The following is a 20,298-nucleotide window of genomic DNA, read 5'->3' as shown; positions in this document are numbered from 1 at the left end:
GTTCATGACATTGTACAGGAGGCAGTGATCAAGACCACCCTCAAGAAAAAGAAATGCAAAAAGGCCAATTGGTTGTCTGAGGAGTCCTTACAAATAGGTGAGAAAAGAAGAGAAGCTAAAGACAAAGGAGAAAAGGAAAGATATACCCATCTGAATGCAGAGTTCCGAAGAATAGCAAGGAGGGATAAGAAAGCCTTCCTCAGTGATCAGTGCAAAGAAATAAGAGGAAAACAATAGAATGGGAAAGATTAGAGATCTCATCAAGAAAATTAGGGATACCAAGGGAAGATTTCATGCAAAGAAGGGCACAATAAAGGACAGAAATTGTATGGGCCTAACAGAAGCAGAAGATATTAAGAAGAGGTGGCAAGAATACACAGAAGAACTATGAAAAAAGATCTTCATGACCCAGATAACCACAATGCTATGATCCCTCACCTAAAGCCAGATATCCTGGAATGCAAAGTCAAGTGGGCCTTAGGAAGTGTAACTACAAGAGCTAGTGGAAGTGACAGAATTCCAGTAGAGCTATTTCAAATCCTAAAAGATGATGCTGTGAAAATACTGCACTCAATATGCCAGCAAATTTTGGAAAACTCAGCAGTGGCCACAGAACTGGAAAAGGTCAGTTTTCATTCCATTCCCAAAGAAAGGAAATGCCGAAGAATATTCAAACTACTGCACAATTGCACTTATCTCACACACTAGCAAAGTAATGCTCAAAATTCTCTAAGCCAGGCTTCAACAGTACGTGAACCCTGAGCTTCCAGATGTTCAAGGTGGATATAGAAAAAACAGAGGAACCAGAGATCAAATTGCTAACATCTGTTGGATCATCTAAAAAACAAGAGAGTTCAAGAAAAACATCTACTTCTGCTTTATTGACTATGCCAAAGCCTTTGACTGTGTGGATCACAACAAACTGGAAATCCTTCAAGAGGTGGGAATACCAGACCACCTGATCTGCCTCCTGAGAAATCTGTATGCAGGTCAGGAAGCAACAGTTAGAACTGGACATGGAACAACAGACTGGTTCCAAATCAGGAAAGGAGTACGTCAAGGCTATATATTGTCACCCTGCTGATTTAACTTATATGCAAAGTACATCATGTGAAATGCTGGGCTGGATGAAATACAAGCTGGAGTCAAGATTGCCCGAGAGAAATATCATTAACCTCAGATATGCAGATGACACCACCTTTATGGCAGAAAGTGAAGAACTAAAGAGCCTCTTGTTGAAACTGAAAGAGGAGAGTGAAAAAGTTGGCTTAAAACTCCACATTCAGAAAACTAAGATCACGGCATCTGATCCCATTCCATCATGGTAAATAGATGGGGAAACAATGGAAACAGTGAAAGGCTTTATTTTGGGGGGGGCTCCAAAATCACTGCAGATGGTGATTACAGCCATGAAATAAAAAGGTGCTTGCTCCTTGGAAGAAAAGCTATGATCAACCTAGACAGCATATTAAAAAGCAGAGACATTACTTTGCTGACAAAGGTCCATCTAGTCAAACCTATGGTTTTCCCAGTAGAGATGTATGGATGTGAGAGTTGGACTATAAAGAAAGCTGAGCACTGAAGAATTGATGCTTTTGAACTGCAGTGTTGGAGAAGACTTTTGAGAGTCCCTTGGACAGCAAGAAAATCAAACCAGTTAACCCTAAAGGAAATCAGTCCTGAATATTCTTTGGAAGGATTGATGCTGAAGCTGAAACTCCAATACTTTGGCCACCTGATGCAAAGAACTGACTCATTTGAAAATACCCTGATGTTGAGAAAGACTGAAATCAGGAGAAGGGGATGACAGAGGATGAGATGGTTGGATGGCATCACTGACTCAATGGACATGAGTTTGAGTAAACTCTGGGAGTTGATGATGGATAGGGAAGCTTGGCATGCTGCAGTCCATGGGGTCACAAAGAGTCGGACACGACTGAGCGACTGAACTGAACTGAACTGAACTGATGGACTATAGTGAACTGGCTCCTCTGTCCATGGGATTTTCCAGGCAAGAATACTGGAGTGGGCAGCCATTTCCTTTTCAAGAGGATATTCCTGACCCAGGGATCGAACCTGCATCTCCTATGTCTCCTATAAAACAGGCAGATTCTTTACCGCTGAGCCACCAGAAAAGGTCATCATAGTTGTTACAAACATGTTTTGTAGGCACTTAATTGGCTATGATTTTTTTTGAACAAGTAGAATCTCTAATCTTTTCTTTGTCATTTCAGAGAAAACATTTTTCCCCTGCAAAGTCAGGGAGAAATGTATATTCAGTCATTCACTTATCTGTCTTTAAACAAAGAAACACATAAAACAAGGCTATATACTGATGGATGATTAAATTATTGTGATGAGAGACTTGTGGGAACCTAACTACATTTTCCCCAGGAGCAGTGATTCTGTGTGCCTTAACTCACTATTTGTGGTAACTTTACAGAAAACAACTGTAGCAGATAATGAAAATCAACAGCTGTTCATTTCTATTTGTTCCTTGCATACAAGAGGGAACCTGAATCATAGGGAGATTTGATGGAGATGTCATGAACACGTATAGAAATAATAAGCCAATATCTTTGGGGTCGAAGCTTTCTGTCTGCTGTGCTTAGTCGCTCACTCATGTCCAACTCTTTGTGAGCCCATGAACTGTAGCCCGCCAGGCTCCTCTGTCCATGGGATTCTCCAGGCAAGAATACTGGAGTGGGCTGCCATGCCCTCCTCCAAGGGATCTTCCCAACCCAGGGATTGAATCCAGGTCTCCTGCATTGCAGGTGGATTCTTGACCTACTAAAGTCACCAGAGAAGCTCAAGTGAAAGGCCAAAGATAGATTTTAAAGAAACTGTTCTGTCCTCAAAAGAGAAAACATACATGCTTAGAAGAGTGGAAACACAGGACACTGGTGTTAAATAAGGATTCACGCACAAAACACACATACAAACATTTTACTTACACATTGAACAAACAGTTAATGAGTTGATCTCTGTGCTGGCAGCTGGGTTCACAAGAGAGCAAGAGGCTTCTGACCTCCCAGTCTTTCCCAGAGGGAGAAAAGAAGCAATGGTGGTTACAAAGTGAGGAGCACAGGATTAGAGAAGTATCAGGCGACAGGAAGGGCAGGTCTCCACATTTTACACCTGTTCTCAAATCGCAGAGCTAGTGTTCCTAAACATTAGCACTTAGATAACAGCACACGAGAGATTTTCTTAATAAAAATTTTTGAACGTGGCCCAAAAGAGTGAAAAAGCATGGTAATTGTATAAGCAGATGTGATCAACTACATTCTCTCTTTGAAAAGGTAGATTTGGCAGCAGAGAGCCAAATGTTGTCCGTAAAAGCTGTTAGCCAATCACAAACAGATACTGTGACTTTTTCAGGGATCTCCTTTCTTTAAAAAAAAAAAAGGACTTTCCAACTAGGAACTCATAGGAATTTTATTAAACACCAAAGATGCAATATAAGGAATTAACATTTCTATTTTTTTCACTTCTTTTTATTTTCTTTTCCTAAATCAGAGGGCCTGACTTCGGCCGCACCTTCATTTAGAGGCAATGCCTGCTTCCAGCCTGAGTCCTAGCACAAGATGTCCTGTTTGACATTGTTTCTTATTGATGCCAAGTTTTAAATAGAATACCCAGAAAAGTTTAGGAAAAACTGTCAAGTCATTTCTGCTGCAGTATAAACTTTTGACTCGGGTGATGAAGAAACTGCAGACTCTAGCATAAACCGTGGAGTCCAGATTCTTGAATTAGACAGGAAGCTGCTCCTTCAAATCACCAACAAATTGTGCGGGAGGTCCAGAGGCACGGGGGCTGCCAGTGTCTGGGAAGCCAGAGGCCCGGGAATCACAGGATTGTTATGAGTGGTTTGGGGAGTCACAGGAGACAGACAGCCATAGGGACGAGGAGAACTGCCTTAGGCTCTGACTAACTGGTGCGGTTTGTGGAAAGGCTTTCTTTTTTTTTTTGCTGCGCTGGGTCTTCATTATGGCATATGGGCTTTCTCTAGCTGTGGCCCAGGGGCTTCTCTAGCTGTACTTTGTGGGCTTACTTGCCCTGAGGCAGGTGGGGGTCTTAGTTCCCTGAGTAGGGTTCGAACCTGCGTCCTCTGCACTATAAGGCAGATTCTTAGCCGCTGGACCATCAGGGAAGGCCCTGTGGAAAGGCTTTTGGCTGTGTTGCTCAGTAGATCCAGCTGTTCCACATCAGTCAATCTAGTCCTATGAGAAAAGAAAAAAGAGGAAGTTGCCCTTTGTTGGGCAGCCACAGTACTCCAGGCACCATATTAATCACGTCACATATATTTCAATCTCTTACAGATGGGGAAGATGAAGCTCAGTGCTAACTGGCTGAAGGGCACATTAGCAGAGCCACAGTGTGACTGGGTCACAAAAGGCAGGGTAGCTAACATTTGCCAGGTCCTTTTTATACATCAACGCAAGTAAAATCTGTAAAGGACCTACTGCTGTGCCCATTTTACAGATGAAGAAACTGGGTTCAGAAAAGGTAACTCACTCATTCAAGGTCACACTAGCAGCAGGGCTGATGTATGTTTCTAACTCAAGGGTGCAAGTTAAAGTTGCTCAGTCGTGTCCGACTCTTTGCGACCCCATGTACTATACACTCCAAGGAATTCTCTAGGACAGAATACTGGAGTGGGTAGCCTTTCCCTTCTCCAGGGATCTTCCCAACCCAGGGATTGAACCCAGGTCTCCCACATTGCAGGTGGATTCTTTACCAGCTGAGCCACAAGGGAAGCCCAACTCAAGAGACCCAACTGCATACTGTTTTCACTGCACTGCTTCTCTCGAGTAGGAGAAAAAATTAGCTGTAAGTTACCATCAGCAATTTGTTTAAAGATGAAGACAAAAAAAACAAGTGGGTTAAGAAAGCATATAACAATAAACATCTTCAGTACATCCAAAGAGCTGATACTTAGAATGACCATTCCAAGTTCTCAAAAAGACATTAACTTATGCATATTGTATTCTCTTTAAGAGAAGAGGGCCTTCATAATTCATTTGAATTCTAAATGAATTCACTTTGGGAGTTCATCCTACTCCCAAACCCCTACAATGGAAAAATCTCTGTTTTTTTAAGTATTTTTGAGTTACTTCATGCCCTGTAGGTTCATAATGGCTAAGATTTTCTTGTGTTTTTGTTCAAAAACTGAAACTCTAGTTGTTCTAATTTGGTCAAATGCCATCAACATAGAATTCACTTAAGTCAGAGGCTGAAATGAATAACTCAAAAAGCACAACAAAACAAAGGAATTTCGTGTTATACGATTCAAACAAACCACCCCTATAAATTTTATCTAGGCGATATGGCCTTATCTTGCTGACTGGCAATATTTTCTCTTTGAAAGAGTATTACTTGTATCTCCCAGCCCTCACCAGTGGGAGGATAAAAATAAGATCAAAGAAACTATCTTTTCCCTCTCCTGCCCCCGCCCCCACCTGCTCTGTGGGGGTGCCAGGCCCTTTAGGTTTCTCCCCAGTGCAAGGGAGTCCTCAGAGTGTGGCCCACACGCGTTGCACACCCTGCTCTGGGCTACCATTTGACCTTTGCCCCCGCTCTTTCCCCCTCCAGCCTACTGTGGTGAGGCCTGGTGTTCTGAAGGTACAGCCCGCACGGCTGTCTGCAATCCAGGGCGCTCTCCTCCGCGTCTTGTCAGTTGATGTCTTCTTGGAGGGGGTTTAGCCCATGCGTCCATCCTGGGAGCAGGATGCCCGACAGAGAGGAGCTGCCCCTGCCCGCCTTTCCCGCTTACTGCTGCATTCTAATACCCTCCTCTAGTTCTTACTGGGTTCTTTCATGGCAGTCCTTTACCCTGGGACCGAGGCGTCGGTCGAGGGGGCTGAGCTGGGAGGCGCGTTGGAGGGACAGGCGCTGGGCTGCACTCAGACTGACCCTTGCCCTCTGACCCTGCCCCATTGTCTTTCGACCAAAATGGCGCCCTTCCTCCCCCGGGGACGAGCTCTTTCCCAGGAAGAGCCTCGGTCCCTCATGCAAATAGCCCTGCCAGTCAATCCTCCAGACAAGATTACATAGAGGGATTTCGCTCAAGCTTGAGAAATTCTTGGAGAGGTCTGTGGAGGAGACAATCATAGGATGAAGTGGGGAGGTGAACAAAATTTACATAAATAAACAGCGGCGTTGGACAAGAGGAGTCTGTAAAAAGACGTCTGGTGTCAGGTCTGCTACAGATGCTCTGTCAGTCCTGGGTCTCCTCTAGCTGGTTTATGTTGAGAGGGTGAAATTCATGGAGCTGGATAAATAACCACAGTGAGAAAATCACCACGCAGCTGTGCCTTAGCAATCACTTCGCCCACGTTGTATGGAACTCGGCTTCTCAACGGGCTCACAGAAAGCTGGGCCCTTCTCCGGGACCTGATTACATATAGGGGTGGGCCGTTTAAGGTCTCTGCCCAGGGTCTTTATTAGCACAGTACCAAAAGCCTGCAGTCTTTCAGAATTTAAGCAATTATACACTACAGAATCACAGCACCGCAGGGGCGAACCTGTGGCCTTATCTAATTTCTAATCTGGGACATAGCAGCTGTCTTGCTATTAATATCCCAATGTGGGTAAAAAAGAAATAAAAACCACACAAGTCATGAAAATGTTTAAATCCATGGATGACTATGATGTTCAGCTAGGTAACCACAAGGAAAATATGACTGTACTTTTACAATTTATTACATGGAATTTTACCTTTTTATTCAAAAAAAGTGGTATTCTCTAGATAAAGGATTGAGGGTGATTTGTATCTTCTTATTTGCATTTTTTGAGGGATAACAAAGTGGTACTTCAGATGTTTTTAAATCTGTGGCAAAATATACATAAAATTTACCATTGTAACCATTTTTAAGTGTACAATTCATCAGCATTAAATGCATTCACCTTTTGTATTATCACCACCATACATCCATCTGCAGAATGCTTCTCATCTTCCAAACCTGGAACTCTGTTCCCACTGAACAACCACTGTCTATCCTCCTTCCCCACTGCCCCTGCCAACCACCTCCACTTTCTGTCTCTATGAATTTGACTTTTCTAAGTACCTCATATAAATGGAATCATATAGTATGTGTCCTTTTGTGACTAGCTTATTTCATTTGGCATAGTGTCTTCAAGGTTCTTCCATGTTGGAGCATGTGTCAGAATTTCCTTTTTTAAAAAAGGATGAGTAACTGCATTTTATGTATATGTGTGTGTTCATCACTCAATCATGTCCGACTCTTTGTGACCCTCTGCACTGTAGCCCACCAGGTTCCTCTGTCCATGGAATTCTCCAGGCAAGAATACTGGAGTGAGTTGCCCTGCCCTTCTCCAAGGGATCTTCCTGACCCAGGGATTGAACCTGGGTCTCTTGCCTTGCAGGCAGATTCTTTACCATTTGAGCCACCAGGAAAGCCTTTGTATGTATATACCACATTGTTATGACCAACCTAGACAGCATATTAAAAATCAGAGACATTACTTTGCCAACAAAGGTCCGTCTAGTCAAAGCTATGGTTTTTCCAGTAGTTATGTATGGATGTGAGAGTTGAACTATAAAGAAAGCTGAGCACTGAAGAATTGATGTTTTTGAACTGTGGTGTTGGAGAAAACTCTTGAGAGTCCCTTGGACTGCAAGGAGATCCAACCAGTCCATCCTAAAGGAAATCAGTCCTGAATGTTCATTGGAAGGACTGATGTTGAAACTGAAACTTCAATACTTTGACCAACTGGTGAGAAAAACTGACTCATTTGAAAAGACCCTGATGCTGGGAAAGATTGAAGTTAGGAGGAGAAGGGGACAACAGAGGATGAAATGGCTGGATGGCATCACTGACTTGATGGACATGAGTTTGAATAAACTTCAGGAGTTGGTGATGGACAGGGAGGCCTGGCGTGCTGCAGTTTGTGGGGTTGCAAAGAGTCGGACATGACTGAGCAACTGAACTGGCTGACTGACTGACCACATTGTTTATTCATTCATCTGTCAATGAATACTTGGGTTGTTTCCACCTTTTGGCTATTGTGAATAATGCTACTATAAATGTAAGTGTTCCTGCTTTCAATTCTTTGGGGTATATGCCCAGAATTGGAATTACTGGATAATATGATAATTTATTTGTAATTTTTTGAAAAACTGCCATACTGTTTTCCATTGTACCTAAATCATTTTACAGTGTACAGGATTCCAATTTCTCTACACCCTTTTTGATACTTGTTACTGTTTTTGATGATAGCCATCCAAATAGGTGTGAAGTGGTATCTCCCTGTGGTTTTGACTTCTATGATAAGCACTACTGAGTGTCCTTTCATGTTCTTGCTGGCCATTTGTATACCTTAGAAATACCTATTTAGGTTTGTGTTGTTGTTAACTAGTTGCTAAGTGATGTCTGACTCTTTTGCGACCCCATGTGTGTATCTGGGGGGAAAAAAAGCTAATTCAAAAAGATACATGCATCCCAACACTCATAGCAACATTATTTATGATTTCCAAGATATGGAAGCAACCTAACTGTCCATCAACACTTAGGTTGATGAATGGATAAAAAAGATGTGGCAAAGGGTTTCCCAGGTGGCTCAGTTGGTGAAGAATCTGCCTGCCAATGCAGGAGATATAAAGAGACTTGGGTTCAATTCCAAAATTGTGAAGATCTCCTGGAGTGGGAAATAGCAATCCACTCACTATCCTTGCCTGGAAAATTCCACGGAAAGAAGAGCCTGACTGGCTATAGTCTATAGGGTTGCAAAGAGTTGGACACGACTGAGGCCATATACATACATACACACACACAGAGCCATAAATAACCCCTAAATTTTGCCATTTGTAACTCCATGGATGGACCTGAAGGGCATTATGCTAGTGAAAGAAGTCAGGCAGAGAAAGACAAAAATATTGTATGATATCACTTATATGTGGAATCGAAAAAAATACAATGAACTAGTGAATATAACAACAACAAAAAAGCAGCAGATTCACATCTATATAGAACAAACTAGTGGTTACCAGTGGGGGGAGGGAAGGGTAGTGGGGTAACATAAGGGCATGGAATTAAAAGGTACAAACTATTAGGTATAAACTACAAGGATATATTGTACAAATAGGGAATATAGCCAATATTTTATATAACTATAAATGAAGTATAACCTTAAAACATTGTGAATCACTATATTTTATACCTGTAACTTATATTGTACCTCAACTATACTTCAATAAAATTTTAAAAATTAGTGTCTATTTAGGTCCTTTGGCTATTGTAAAGTATTTTTGTTGTTGTTGAGTTATAGCAATTCTTTATATATTCTGGATATTAATCCTTTATCAAACACATGATATGCAAATAATTTCTCCCATCCTGTGGATTGCTTTTCTGTCAATTCTGTTCTTTGATACACAGAAGTTTTAAATTTTGATATCATTTAATTTATCTATTTTTTCTTTTATTGCTTGTGCTTTTGGTGTCCTATTCAAGAAATCATTGCCAAATCCAATATCATGAAGTTTTTCCCCTATGTTTTCTTCTAGGAGTTTTAGTTCTCCATTCAGGTTTTTGATTTGTTTTGAGTTAATTTTTGTATAAGGTAAGGGTCCATCTTCATTCCGGATATCGTTTTCTCAGCATCATTTGTTGAAAAGACTATCCTTTTTCCACTGAATGCCCTTGACATTCTTACTGAAAATCATGTGACTATATATACGAGGTTTTATTTCTGGGCTCTCTTTTCTGTTCTACCGGTCTAACTGTCTGTATTTATGCCAGACAGTTATCATGTATGCCATGACATGTATCATGATGTTTGGATTGCTGTAGCTTTGTAGTAAGTTTTGAAATTAGAAAGTATGAGACCTGAATTTTGTTCTTTTTCAAGACTGGCTCTTTGGCCATCCCTTTGGATATTTGTTGTCTCTTGAAATTCCATATGCACTTTAGAATGGATTCTTCTATTTCTGCAAAAAAAAAAAAAAAAAAAAATCATTAGGATTTTGAGGAATTTTCCTTCTAAAAAATTCAAACTATCATGGTATTAATAAAAGCAAGTTTTAATATGAAAATAGCATCTGCTTGTGATTTTAAAACATAATTTTGCTATTTACTTTTGGCCGCACTAGGCCTTTGTTGCTGGGCGTGGGCTTTTTCTAGTTGTGGTGAGCAGGGGCTACCCTGATGTGGCTGCAGGCTTCTCATTGCAGTGGCTTCTCTTACTGCGGAGCTCGGGCTCCGGAGCGTGCTCAGTAGTTACGGCACACAGGCTGCGCTGCCCCAAGGCACGTGGAATCTTACTGGACCAGGGCTTGAACCCGTGTCTCCTCAATTGGCAAATGGATTCTTAACCACTGGATCACCAGGGAAGTTCTGCTTGTGATATTTCTTTTTTCTTAATGTGTTTATTTTTAATTGAAGGATAATCACAATATTGTGTTGGTTTCTGTCATACATCAACATGGATAAGCCATAGGTATATGTATGTCCCCTCCATCTTGAGTGATATTTAATAAAAGTTTTTTTTTTTTTTTTTTTGGATAGTTCAGCTGAAGTGCTACAAAGAAATGATCTTTAATGAACAAGCTGTATAGAGTCTTTTAGGCTACTACTAACCATAGAGTTATAGAGAGAAATTTCTAGAGAAAAACTTAAAGACACATTTTTAGTCCTGATGGCCCTTTAACTATATCTGAATCTTCTTGTGTTGTTGTGGCACTAATTATGTTACCTTTGCTTCCTAACATTGAAAAGGAAAAAAAAAGAGAAAAAAAATGGGGAAAAAAAGGAAAAAAAAATCACTAATTTCTATAGTGATAGCTAATACTATCATAAATTACATAGCTTTTATTCTTCCAATCCATTTATAATATTCCATTTTACCTAACTAGAGAGAACAGTATAATTCAACTTGTGTGAGATTTAAAGATAGTTTGTTTCCTGTAGTAACATTCTGGTGGAATGTACTGTTTTTCCTTATTCAGTTTACATATTTTCTTTTTGGAATAAACTTCAGAAGAAGAAAGTGAGTCCTAAACTAGAGACAAGAATGTCAGATGGAAGAGCACAAGTTGAAAAATGCAGTTGTTTAGATCTTTTAAACAAGGCTAGTTAAGGTTGTTCTGAACTTTTCAGTGTCAGTTTATACCTCTCTGACTTCACATCAATTAATTTTAATTTTCTTTATTTTAACAAATATTTACTGAGTCGCTATCATGCGGGTAGGCACTCTTTTAGTAGACATTGTAGACATAGTCCCTGACCTCAAAGCAGCTCACAACCTAGGAAACAAGTAGGCCAAGTAAACTAATAAATTACCTTATTTAAGTAGATACAGAACATTGAGTTGAGTTCTCAGAATGGGAAAGTATTTACAGAATGGTATATGTTAGTCTTCCAGGGCCATCTTTCCTAGGGTCCTTTAGCTCAATGCAGTGATATTCATATTCATATTTAGGTAGCTAATTAAATATATGAAAAAGTTATAGTTTTTAAAAACTGTGACATTCTGGTTCTTCCAAAGCATAGAAATAAATTTATTCTGTCCTCAACATATATCCCCCACTCAAGGTCAACCGCTATTAGCAGGGAATGGCTTGGCTGAGATGTGCAATGTCGGCAGTTAGGAGCAAGCATCTCAAACTTCCCACCTGGCTGTGTTCCCTCTCAAGTAAGTGGACTGTCATGCTGGGGATCATGGTGGCACCATCTAAGAAACTGTCCCAAGCTGTTCACTTCAAGCAAATGTTTTCTAAGTCTTCTGTTTTGCCCTAAACATTCAAGTCAATATTAATATTGTATCAATGTTCTGAAAGTTTTAAACTACTTACCACCTACCCCAAGTCTTTAACTAATCTGAGAGCTTCAAGAGGAGGCACCCTGTTGAATTTGAAGTTCAACGGCTCATCTTGATTCCCCATCCTCCCAGAGTGAGACACGTACCCATTCAGAAGTGTGGAATGGCTTTGTCACATGGGCATAAACACTAAGTACTGTCTCTTACTCATTATGGATTTTCCCAAAGATTAAAAAATCCCACAAGTTTAAAACATAGTTAAAGTTGTCACTAGGCACAGTCATCAACAATGGAATTTTGCTTTTAAAGAAAGCTGAGTTTTGGAAACACTGTGAAATTCAGTTCTTGAGTAGAGTAAGTCCATCACGGCTACCCTGTAAGATGTAGGAACATTTTTGAATATACAGTCTCCTGTTCACTCCCTGTTTGCCCTTGGATAATCAACTCATCCCAATTTGCCTGGGACGTCCTGATTTGCCAAAGTCCAGCTTTGTGGGATTTTGTTCTTCTTAGTCCCAGGCAAAATGAGAGAGTTGGTCACCCTCATTTGCACAGAGGTAGCAAAGACTTTCACCAGTTCCCTGCAACTCTCCTGGTTTATGCTGGTGGTCTGAAGTGGCCATGATTCCTTGGTGAAGAAGATCAATGGAACTGAAGACCCAATGAGAACAGGAGAAACCTCTGGGGCAAGCACATCCTTGGGAATCAGATGGTCCTGCTGGGGGCCTTGAACTAACAGCAGATATTTTAAGTGCTTTTGGTGTTGAATTGGCCTAAAGTAGTGAGGAGCCTTTCTAGGTGGGGCTAGTGGTAAAGAAGCTGTCTGCCAATGCAGGAGATGTAAAGAGACTTAGGTTCGATCCCTGGGTTGGGAAGATCCCCTGGAGAAGGGCATGGCAACCCTCTCCGGTATTCTTGCCTGGAGAATCCCTGGGATAGAGGAGCCTGGCAGGCTACAGTCCATGGTGTCGAAAAGAGTTGGGCATGACTTAAGCGACTGAGCACGCATATACACAGTGAGGACTCTGGCGGGCTCTAGTCCATGGGGGTCACAAAGAGTTGAACATGATCAAGCACACATACACAGTGATTTCTAAGTGCAGCTCTGCTTTAATTACAGTTCCTGGATCGCACCATTAGACATGCTGACTCAGAATTTGGGCATTTTTAACACAGTGAATGATCTTTCTACCACACCAATCTGACCATGTCACAATTCTGTTGCTTAGAAATTCCAAGGCTCAGACTTTCCTGGTGGCCCAATGGATAAGAATCTGCCTGCCAATGCAGGGGACATGGGTTCAATCCCTGCTCTGGGAAGATTCCACAAGCTGAGCAGCAACAAAGCCCATGTGCCATAAGCACTGAGCCACGCGCTAGGGCATGCGAGCCTCAGTTACTGAGCCTGTACACTGCAGCTACTGAAGCCCATGAACCGAGAGTCTGTTCTGCAACAAAAGCAGCCACTGTGGTGAGAAGCCTGCGCACCACGTCTAGAGAGTAGCCCCGTAGTCTGGTTTCTAGACTAGTTTCACTGCAACTAGAGAAAGCCTGGGCACAGCAATGAAGACCCAGATCAGTCAAAACAAAACAAACAAACAAAAAGAAAGTCCAAGGTTTCTTACTCTTCCATGATAAAATGCACACTCACTCTCTGGTTTACAGGCTTTTCATGAGTTGCCCCTTGTTTATCACTTCAGCCTCCTGTGGCCCCAGCGCAGGCATCTAAATCTATTCCATTTGACCTTTGCCTACAGGCTTCCCTTCGCCAAGAACGGGCTTATCCTAGCTCTACCCCTCTTTCTCCAGCTGAAGTACTCACGAGAGATTTCATGTCACTTTCTGCAGGAAGCCTCCTCTCAGCTCAGATTCAAGTCATAAAGATTCTTCTTAGCCTCTGTTATCTCCTCCATCCTAAGGCTCACCATGTTACAATGTAAATATCTTTCAATTGTTTTTCTGGTTTCCCTCTAGACTTCAATGCCTCTGAAAGCAATTATATCTCCAATACTGAATGTGCACAAATATTTATCGAAGGGATGACTGGATTCAGTCCTCTTTTGAACTATGTCACCTGTGTGGGCTCCACCTCTCCTGTGTCTTATTCTGTTGCCTCCCTCCCTACTTTGACAGCAAAGTCCAGAGCGTGTGTGCACGCTGAGCCGCTTCAGTCCTGTCCAATTCTTTGCGACCCAATGGACTCCACATGCTCTTCTGTCCATGGGATTCTCGGGGCAAGAATACTGGAGTGGGTTGCCATACCCTCCTCCAGGGGGTCTTTCCGACCCAAGGATCGAGCTCACACCTCCTGCGGCTCCTGACTTGCAGGTGGATTCTTTAAGGCTAAGCCACTGGGGAGGCCCCAAAGTCCAGAGACACACCCTTCACTTTGTGCAATGAATCACACATTCACCTGTTGGACTTGGGCTTTGCAGAGCGGCTCTCTGCTGCCCTCAAATGTTTTGGATCAGCTCCTTATGCAGCCAATTGAGACAACCCCTTGTTCCCTGCAGTATGGTTTCAACTCTGCAGGGACATCTTTGTTCTTGGACTCTGTATGCCTCCCTTGGTAGGAAGGGTGACCTTGTAGGATGGAAGAGAGGATGGGATCCCTGTGTCTGTTTTTATACCCTAATCTCCTATTCATTCTCCATCATCACGGCTAAGTCAACTAAAAGTTTTCATTGTCTCTTCTTCCTATGATCTCCTTCTCTCTCCTTTCTTAAACCCTCTTCAAAGTATTTCTCCCTCTGGGTCTTTTTACATCTTTAAATACAGTGGTTTATTTAACAGCTTCCCAGAACCCTAAGACTTTAACTGCTTGCTTGCGGTAAAACTTCCATGTGAAAACAGTAATGTTCAACAACAGGAACTTTCTCACACTTTGAATTTCATTCCTTTCTACAAAAATTAACAAGACTCTCAAAGCAGAGATGTAAAGTGGTTTTATTTAATTGAATCATGATTCAATTATTGAAGCATGTTTAAAGTAATAAAATATATTTATTGTGATCACATCTTCATTATTTAACTGATGAAACAGATACCACGGTTTAATCAGTGAATTATGAATGACTGATTTACCATATTAAACCATTTTAAATAGCAGTGATTTATAGGCAAAATGTATATTCCTTTCATGATTATTATTATAGCAATTAGAAAGCTTTTAGTTCCTGATGAATAATGTGATTCTAAATATATAATGCACAGTGTTACATAACTGTAACCTCTTCTCCTTTGGTAATTGGTGTCTAGGGTAGTGAACTCAGAATGAAATGTGTGGTATATGTAGTATATCACAATCAATACAGTTCAAGCATAAGCACATTTTTTAGGGAGAGAAGAAATGGGTGTTTCACATCAGTTGTTTTCATCTAAGAGAATTCAAAAGTTTTGGTTAAAAAGAAAGATACCAATAATATTTACATATTTTTAAACCAGATAGCTTAAATTTTTAAACTAAAATAGCTACCTATTTACAGTTGTAAAGCTCTTTGTTTACACTGTCCGATAACAATGGACATACCTTGGACTCCTTCAGGACAAGATCACCACACACAGATGTGGAGCTGGGCCTCGTACAGGGGTGCCTGGCCAAGGGACCACAGGAGTCCACTTTGCACGCTAGGCAGGCTGCACCCTGACTCAGAGCTGTGACTCCTGGAAGAAGCCGGCACCTCTTTCTAATTTGCAAAAAACGCTGTATAGCTAGCCTGACGCTGGGTCTGTGCTTTGTCCTTTTGCCCTGCACGGAAACACATTGCCTTTCCATTAAACTATTTTCTGACTTATACTTTCTCATTGATCCCAAACCACTGGTTTCTTCAAAATTAATATTTTCCATTTTTGTCTTGAAAGAGCACATGTATATGTGGCAGAAACAACATGGGGAAAAGCTGCAAATTCCAGTCCATTGACGTTTCTGTAATAAATTCATCTCTGGCCATTTGGAATTAGATGAATTCAGAGACTACGAAAAAGCAATAAAAGTAAGAAATCTCAAGAAAGACAGACTTTATACTAGGGGTCCTGTCTCAGAGATAAGAGTTAGCTCCTTTCTTTAGCATGCTGTGATAATGAGCCAGGTTTATGATCTAAAACCCACCATTTAAAAGAAAAACACACCATTAGCATAACACAGGGGAAAAAAATCTCCTCCTCTGTCAAATTATGTTGCCCCCAGTTTGTTCTTTGGTACAAGCTGGGATGAAGTCAGGGTACTTTGAACCCATAACCTTTATTGGAAAAACAAGTATACGACCAAATAGGAGTACGTTTAGTGTCAGTTCCGTCAAAGCTACAAAGTTCATCAGTCCTTTCAGCAGGAAATATATTCAGACATATTTGTATTATGTGATGGGGACCATAGTCAATGGGACTGAAAGCCTATAATCATGTGGTTTTTCTCAAGAGCATCAACAAGACACTAAAGTTTTGCTAAAAAATACCAGAAGAACAACTCCAATTCCACCAGCCTGACTCCTCTGATTGCCAGTCTGGATATCACAGGAGTTAAATTTCACATACATGTGTATGTATGGCTGAGTCTCTTTGCCGTTCACCTGAAACTACAACACTGTTAATTGACTATACCCCAATACAAAATGCTTTCTGTATTTTCACCTTCAAGTGGGAATACATTAAATTGAGAAGCCCTGCCCAGCATCATGTGAGTTGCCAACCATGTGTTACTGTGCAAGATGAATCACTTGATGGGAAACAGGAAATCACTAATAAAGGCTGTTTTTGTTAATTACATATGGAGTAAGAACCAGAAGGGGAGAGAGCAGGGTTTTATTTTAAGCCAGATTTGAGTACTACATTGAGGGCATAAATAGAAAACTTTACGTTGTCGTTGACCTCATGTGCGCTGAAATGGGCTAAGTACCCCCAGGAGCAGTCCTCCCCCTTCTCAGAATCATTGCCACTTACAGCAATTTTTATGCAGTTAATATTAGCACAAACCCTTTTCTCTGCTTGCCTGCTTCCTAGCAACCTGAAGCAGAGTATCTGCTTGCCAATCTGCTTTTGGTAAAAAAAAAAAAAAAAGAAGAAGAATAAAAAGCACCCAGTGGATTTGCCAATAACCGTGAGGAGCCGCGGGATGTATTCAATAAACTCCGTGTTGATTTTGTGAGCCCGGCAAAGGATACACGTTGTCAACTGTCTGACCTTGTTGTGCTTTCCATCACAGGCCAGGGAAGATGTGATCCACATGCTGAAGACGGAGAAAACGAAGCCTGAGGTTCTGGAGGCTCATTACGGGTCTGCGGAGCCAGAGAAAGTACTCCGGGTCCTGCACCGAGACGCCATCCTGGCCCAGGAGAAGTCCATAGGAGAAGATGTGTACGAGAAACCCATCTCAGAGGTAAAACTCACCCCCACACGTCCCCGAGCTGGGAGACTCAAAGGGAGTTCTCCGCATCCTTCCATCTTGACACACTTCAACATTTCCTTTCAAAGGCAAACATTTATTTAAGATGCCCTATTCCCTGGTGGCTCAGATGGTAAAGAAACTGCCTGCAATGCAGGAGACCTTGGTTCGATCCCTGGGTCGGGAAGATCCCCTGCAGAAGGGAATGGCAACCCACTCCAATATTCTTGCCTGGAGAATCCCATGGACAGAGGAGCCTGGTGGGTTATATAGTCCACGGGGTTACAAAGAGTCGGACAAGACTGAGTGACTAACACTTTCACTTTCAATCTAGAATTAAAGTATAATTTAATAATTCATGAATTATTGTGGATACAGTTCACTGCTAAGAATTGTAGAAGTATTTTCTTAAATATACTTAAAGCCCAAAATATATTTCTCATGTGGTTATAATATTTACTTGCTCTTCAGTTTTTTATTCTCTTATTTCTCTAAGAGGTGATATGTATAAAAATTTGAGGTGTTTATGGGTTTTAGCATTGCATTTTCAGATTATTATTAAACTGGTAGCCTAAAACTAAATTGATTTTTATTACTGATATTTATGGTTATAAAGCCACTTGATTTTGATATCTTATAAAAGACTTGGTCATAATTAAAATGGTCTCATGTGAGTGGCTAAAACATAAAAGTTGAGACAAAATCCCAGTGGAAGGTTTAGAGCAGGAAATCTAATAGGACAATATTTAATTAATTTTATACAAGATTGTATTAGAAACTATTGCTGTTCATTACTCATAATAGTACATGTTAAAAATACTCTCACATCAAAGCTGAATTTGAATGCAGAATCAGGGAACCAGTTGATGGATCTAGCCAAACTGGCCCTTTGGAATTCATGTAAAAAAAATCATAGATGTGAAATTTGTATTATAAATGAATAATGAACACAGAAATTAAAGTATGAAGCAAGCTGTTGTAATTTAACTTAAGACAAGCCTTTGCAGCAACTCAGTTTGACAGATCTCAGAAAGATCTGCTTTAGAAAGTATTCACAACAGATTGATGGCACCACAATTTTCTAATTTCTGCAGCAAGGATGAACTGGATCTCTGTTCTCATCTTTTCTTTAATAAGAGACAATTATATGATAGGATGGGCTTCTTAGTTCATGCCAGATGTAAAGAACCTACCTGCCAATGCAGGAGACATAAGAGACATGTGTTTGATCCCTGGGTCAGGAAGATCCCCTGGAGGAGGGCATGGTGACCCACTCCATATTCTTGCCTGGAGAATCCCAAGGGCAGAGGAGCCTGGCAGGCTGTAATCCCTAGGGTCACAAAGAGTCAGACACGCCTGAAGTGACTTAGCAGCATGCATATTATGATAGGATAGAGTCAACTGGCTGGATCCAATTTCACGTCTGAGATAACCCACAGTGATTAGCTGCCTATGGCTTGTGTCACTTCAGCTATTTAAGCTTTGGGGTTTTCTCTCAGGTGCATGTCTCAAAGACTTGCGAGGACTAAAAGAAACAATGACTGGAAAACTTTTAACATAGCTTTGGAACATACTAGCTACTCAGCAAATATCAGTATTTGCTGAGAGCTGAGGGTGATAATTGCTCACACTCTTTATCAGTTCCCAACTCGGAGGGATGTGAGGAGTAAAAGACCATAGGGGAAAGGATCAGTTTTATACTGTTATTATAACCACCTGGGTTGAAGAACTCGGCTTGGTTAAAGAGCATCATTTGGGCATCTTAATTCTTTTCTCCCAAGTTAGAGCTTGGAATGACCCCTAAGGGATCTTCAGAGCACGCACACCCAGAATCAGTGCCTCCCGCCCACATGCTGATGCTTCTTGGTTCCTTCCCCCCTCAACAATCTGAAGCATTGTTCTTCCCTGGGGAAGAGTGAATGATGAGGAAGAGGGAAAAACAGAAGCTACTTTTCCCAACACGGGCAAAATGAGAGAAACAGGATGCTGCAAGGAGAAAAGATTCCCTTCCACCATTTATAGATTTTTGGTTTCTTAACCCTTTGGGCTTAATAATCAAGTTCTTGCTACTCAGGAGCAAGGGAGTTGCTTCCAAGTTCATGATGCAAGAATCTCACATGGCACTGTTCCATTACCTCCTGGGACTATGAGCAGATAGTCTAGCTCTTGTTCCTAGAAGTCATGCTGTATACCGCATGCATTCATGTTAATTCAGTCCTGTCTGACTCTTTGTGAACCGATGGACCGTAACCCATCATGTTCCTCTGTCCATGGGATTCTCCAGGCAAGAATACTGGAGAGGGTTGCCATGCCCTCCTCATAGGAACCTTCCTGACCCAGGGATTGAACCCGTATCTCTTATGTCTCCTGCATTAGCAGGTGGGTTCTTTACCACCAGGGCCACCTGGGAAGGCCAGAAGTCATGCTGTACCTGAAGCCAAAAGCCACTTCTCAGTCTACCTTTCATACCAAATTAGGCCCAACTAGGTCATCCAGCTGGAGAAGGAAATGGCAACCCACTCCAATATTCTTGCCTGGAGAATCCCATGGACGGAGGAGCCTGGTAGGCTATAATCCATGGGGTCGCAAGCAGAACCCACTAAAGGTTAAGCAGTGAACCCAATATGGTAGACACCCCCCCTTGCCAGATATCTGGGGAGAAATTAAGCAGCAAATATTAAATCCCCCAGAACTTCCTTGTATATTAAATTCTAAGCTATCAAAGTTCTTAATTCTTAAGCAAAATTTCAAAGAAATTAAGCTTTCAGTTTCTTTCCTTCCCAAATTCTTATTCTGCTTAGCCTTAGCCAGAGGGATCTTAATCTGAGGCATTTTCAAAGATGAATTAATACATCCTGAAGTCCTTTATTCTGTTTATTCAAAGAGGCTAAAGATTATTAGGACACATGCAGTTACCATAGTATTAATCTCACATTCATAAGTTATTAAAAATGCAAGAAAAGCCCCAGCTCCAAGGTCAGTTTATCCCAAGAGGAATGATATTTCTTGACCTCAGGACTCAGCATAACGCAGACTCATGTTACTCTTACCAAGACTGAAGCAGAGATTTCGGGGATGTCTGAGGAAAGGAGGGTGAATAGAGAAAATCTTTAGCTCCAACATGATGCCAGTCAGCGTGGCGG

At 41.4% G+C, this 20,298-nt stretch overlaps 1 protein-coding gene across 6 annotated transcripts in view; it reads left to right on the top strand.

Annotated features, from left to right (window-relative positions):
- Positions 1–20,298, top strand: part of FILIP1 (filamin A interacting protein 1) — a 252,749-nt gene that overhangs the window by 165,424 nt on the left and 67,027 nt on the right. For all 6 annotated transcript variants that reach the window (XM_061131484.1, XM_061131479.1, XM_061131480.1 and 3 more), the window contains one exon: positions 16,976–17,149. In XM_061131484.1, coding sequence (XP_060987467.1) covers positions 16,976–17,149 — 174 coding nt within the window. The remainder of the gene's footprint in view (positions 1–16,975; positions 17,150–20,298) is intronic.

This window comes from Dama dama, chromosome 28, assembly GCF_033118175.1.
Source record: "Dama dama isolate Ldn47 chromosome 28, ASM3311817v1, whole genome shotgun sequence".
NCBI classification, from domain to species: Eukaryota; Metazoa; Chordata; class Mammalia; order Artiodactyla; family Cervidae; genus Dama; species Dama dama.
The sequence above is the reverse complement of the archived record's forward strand: the minus strand, read 5'-3'. Positions and strand labels throughout refer to the sequence as shown.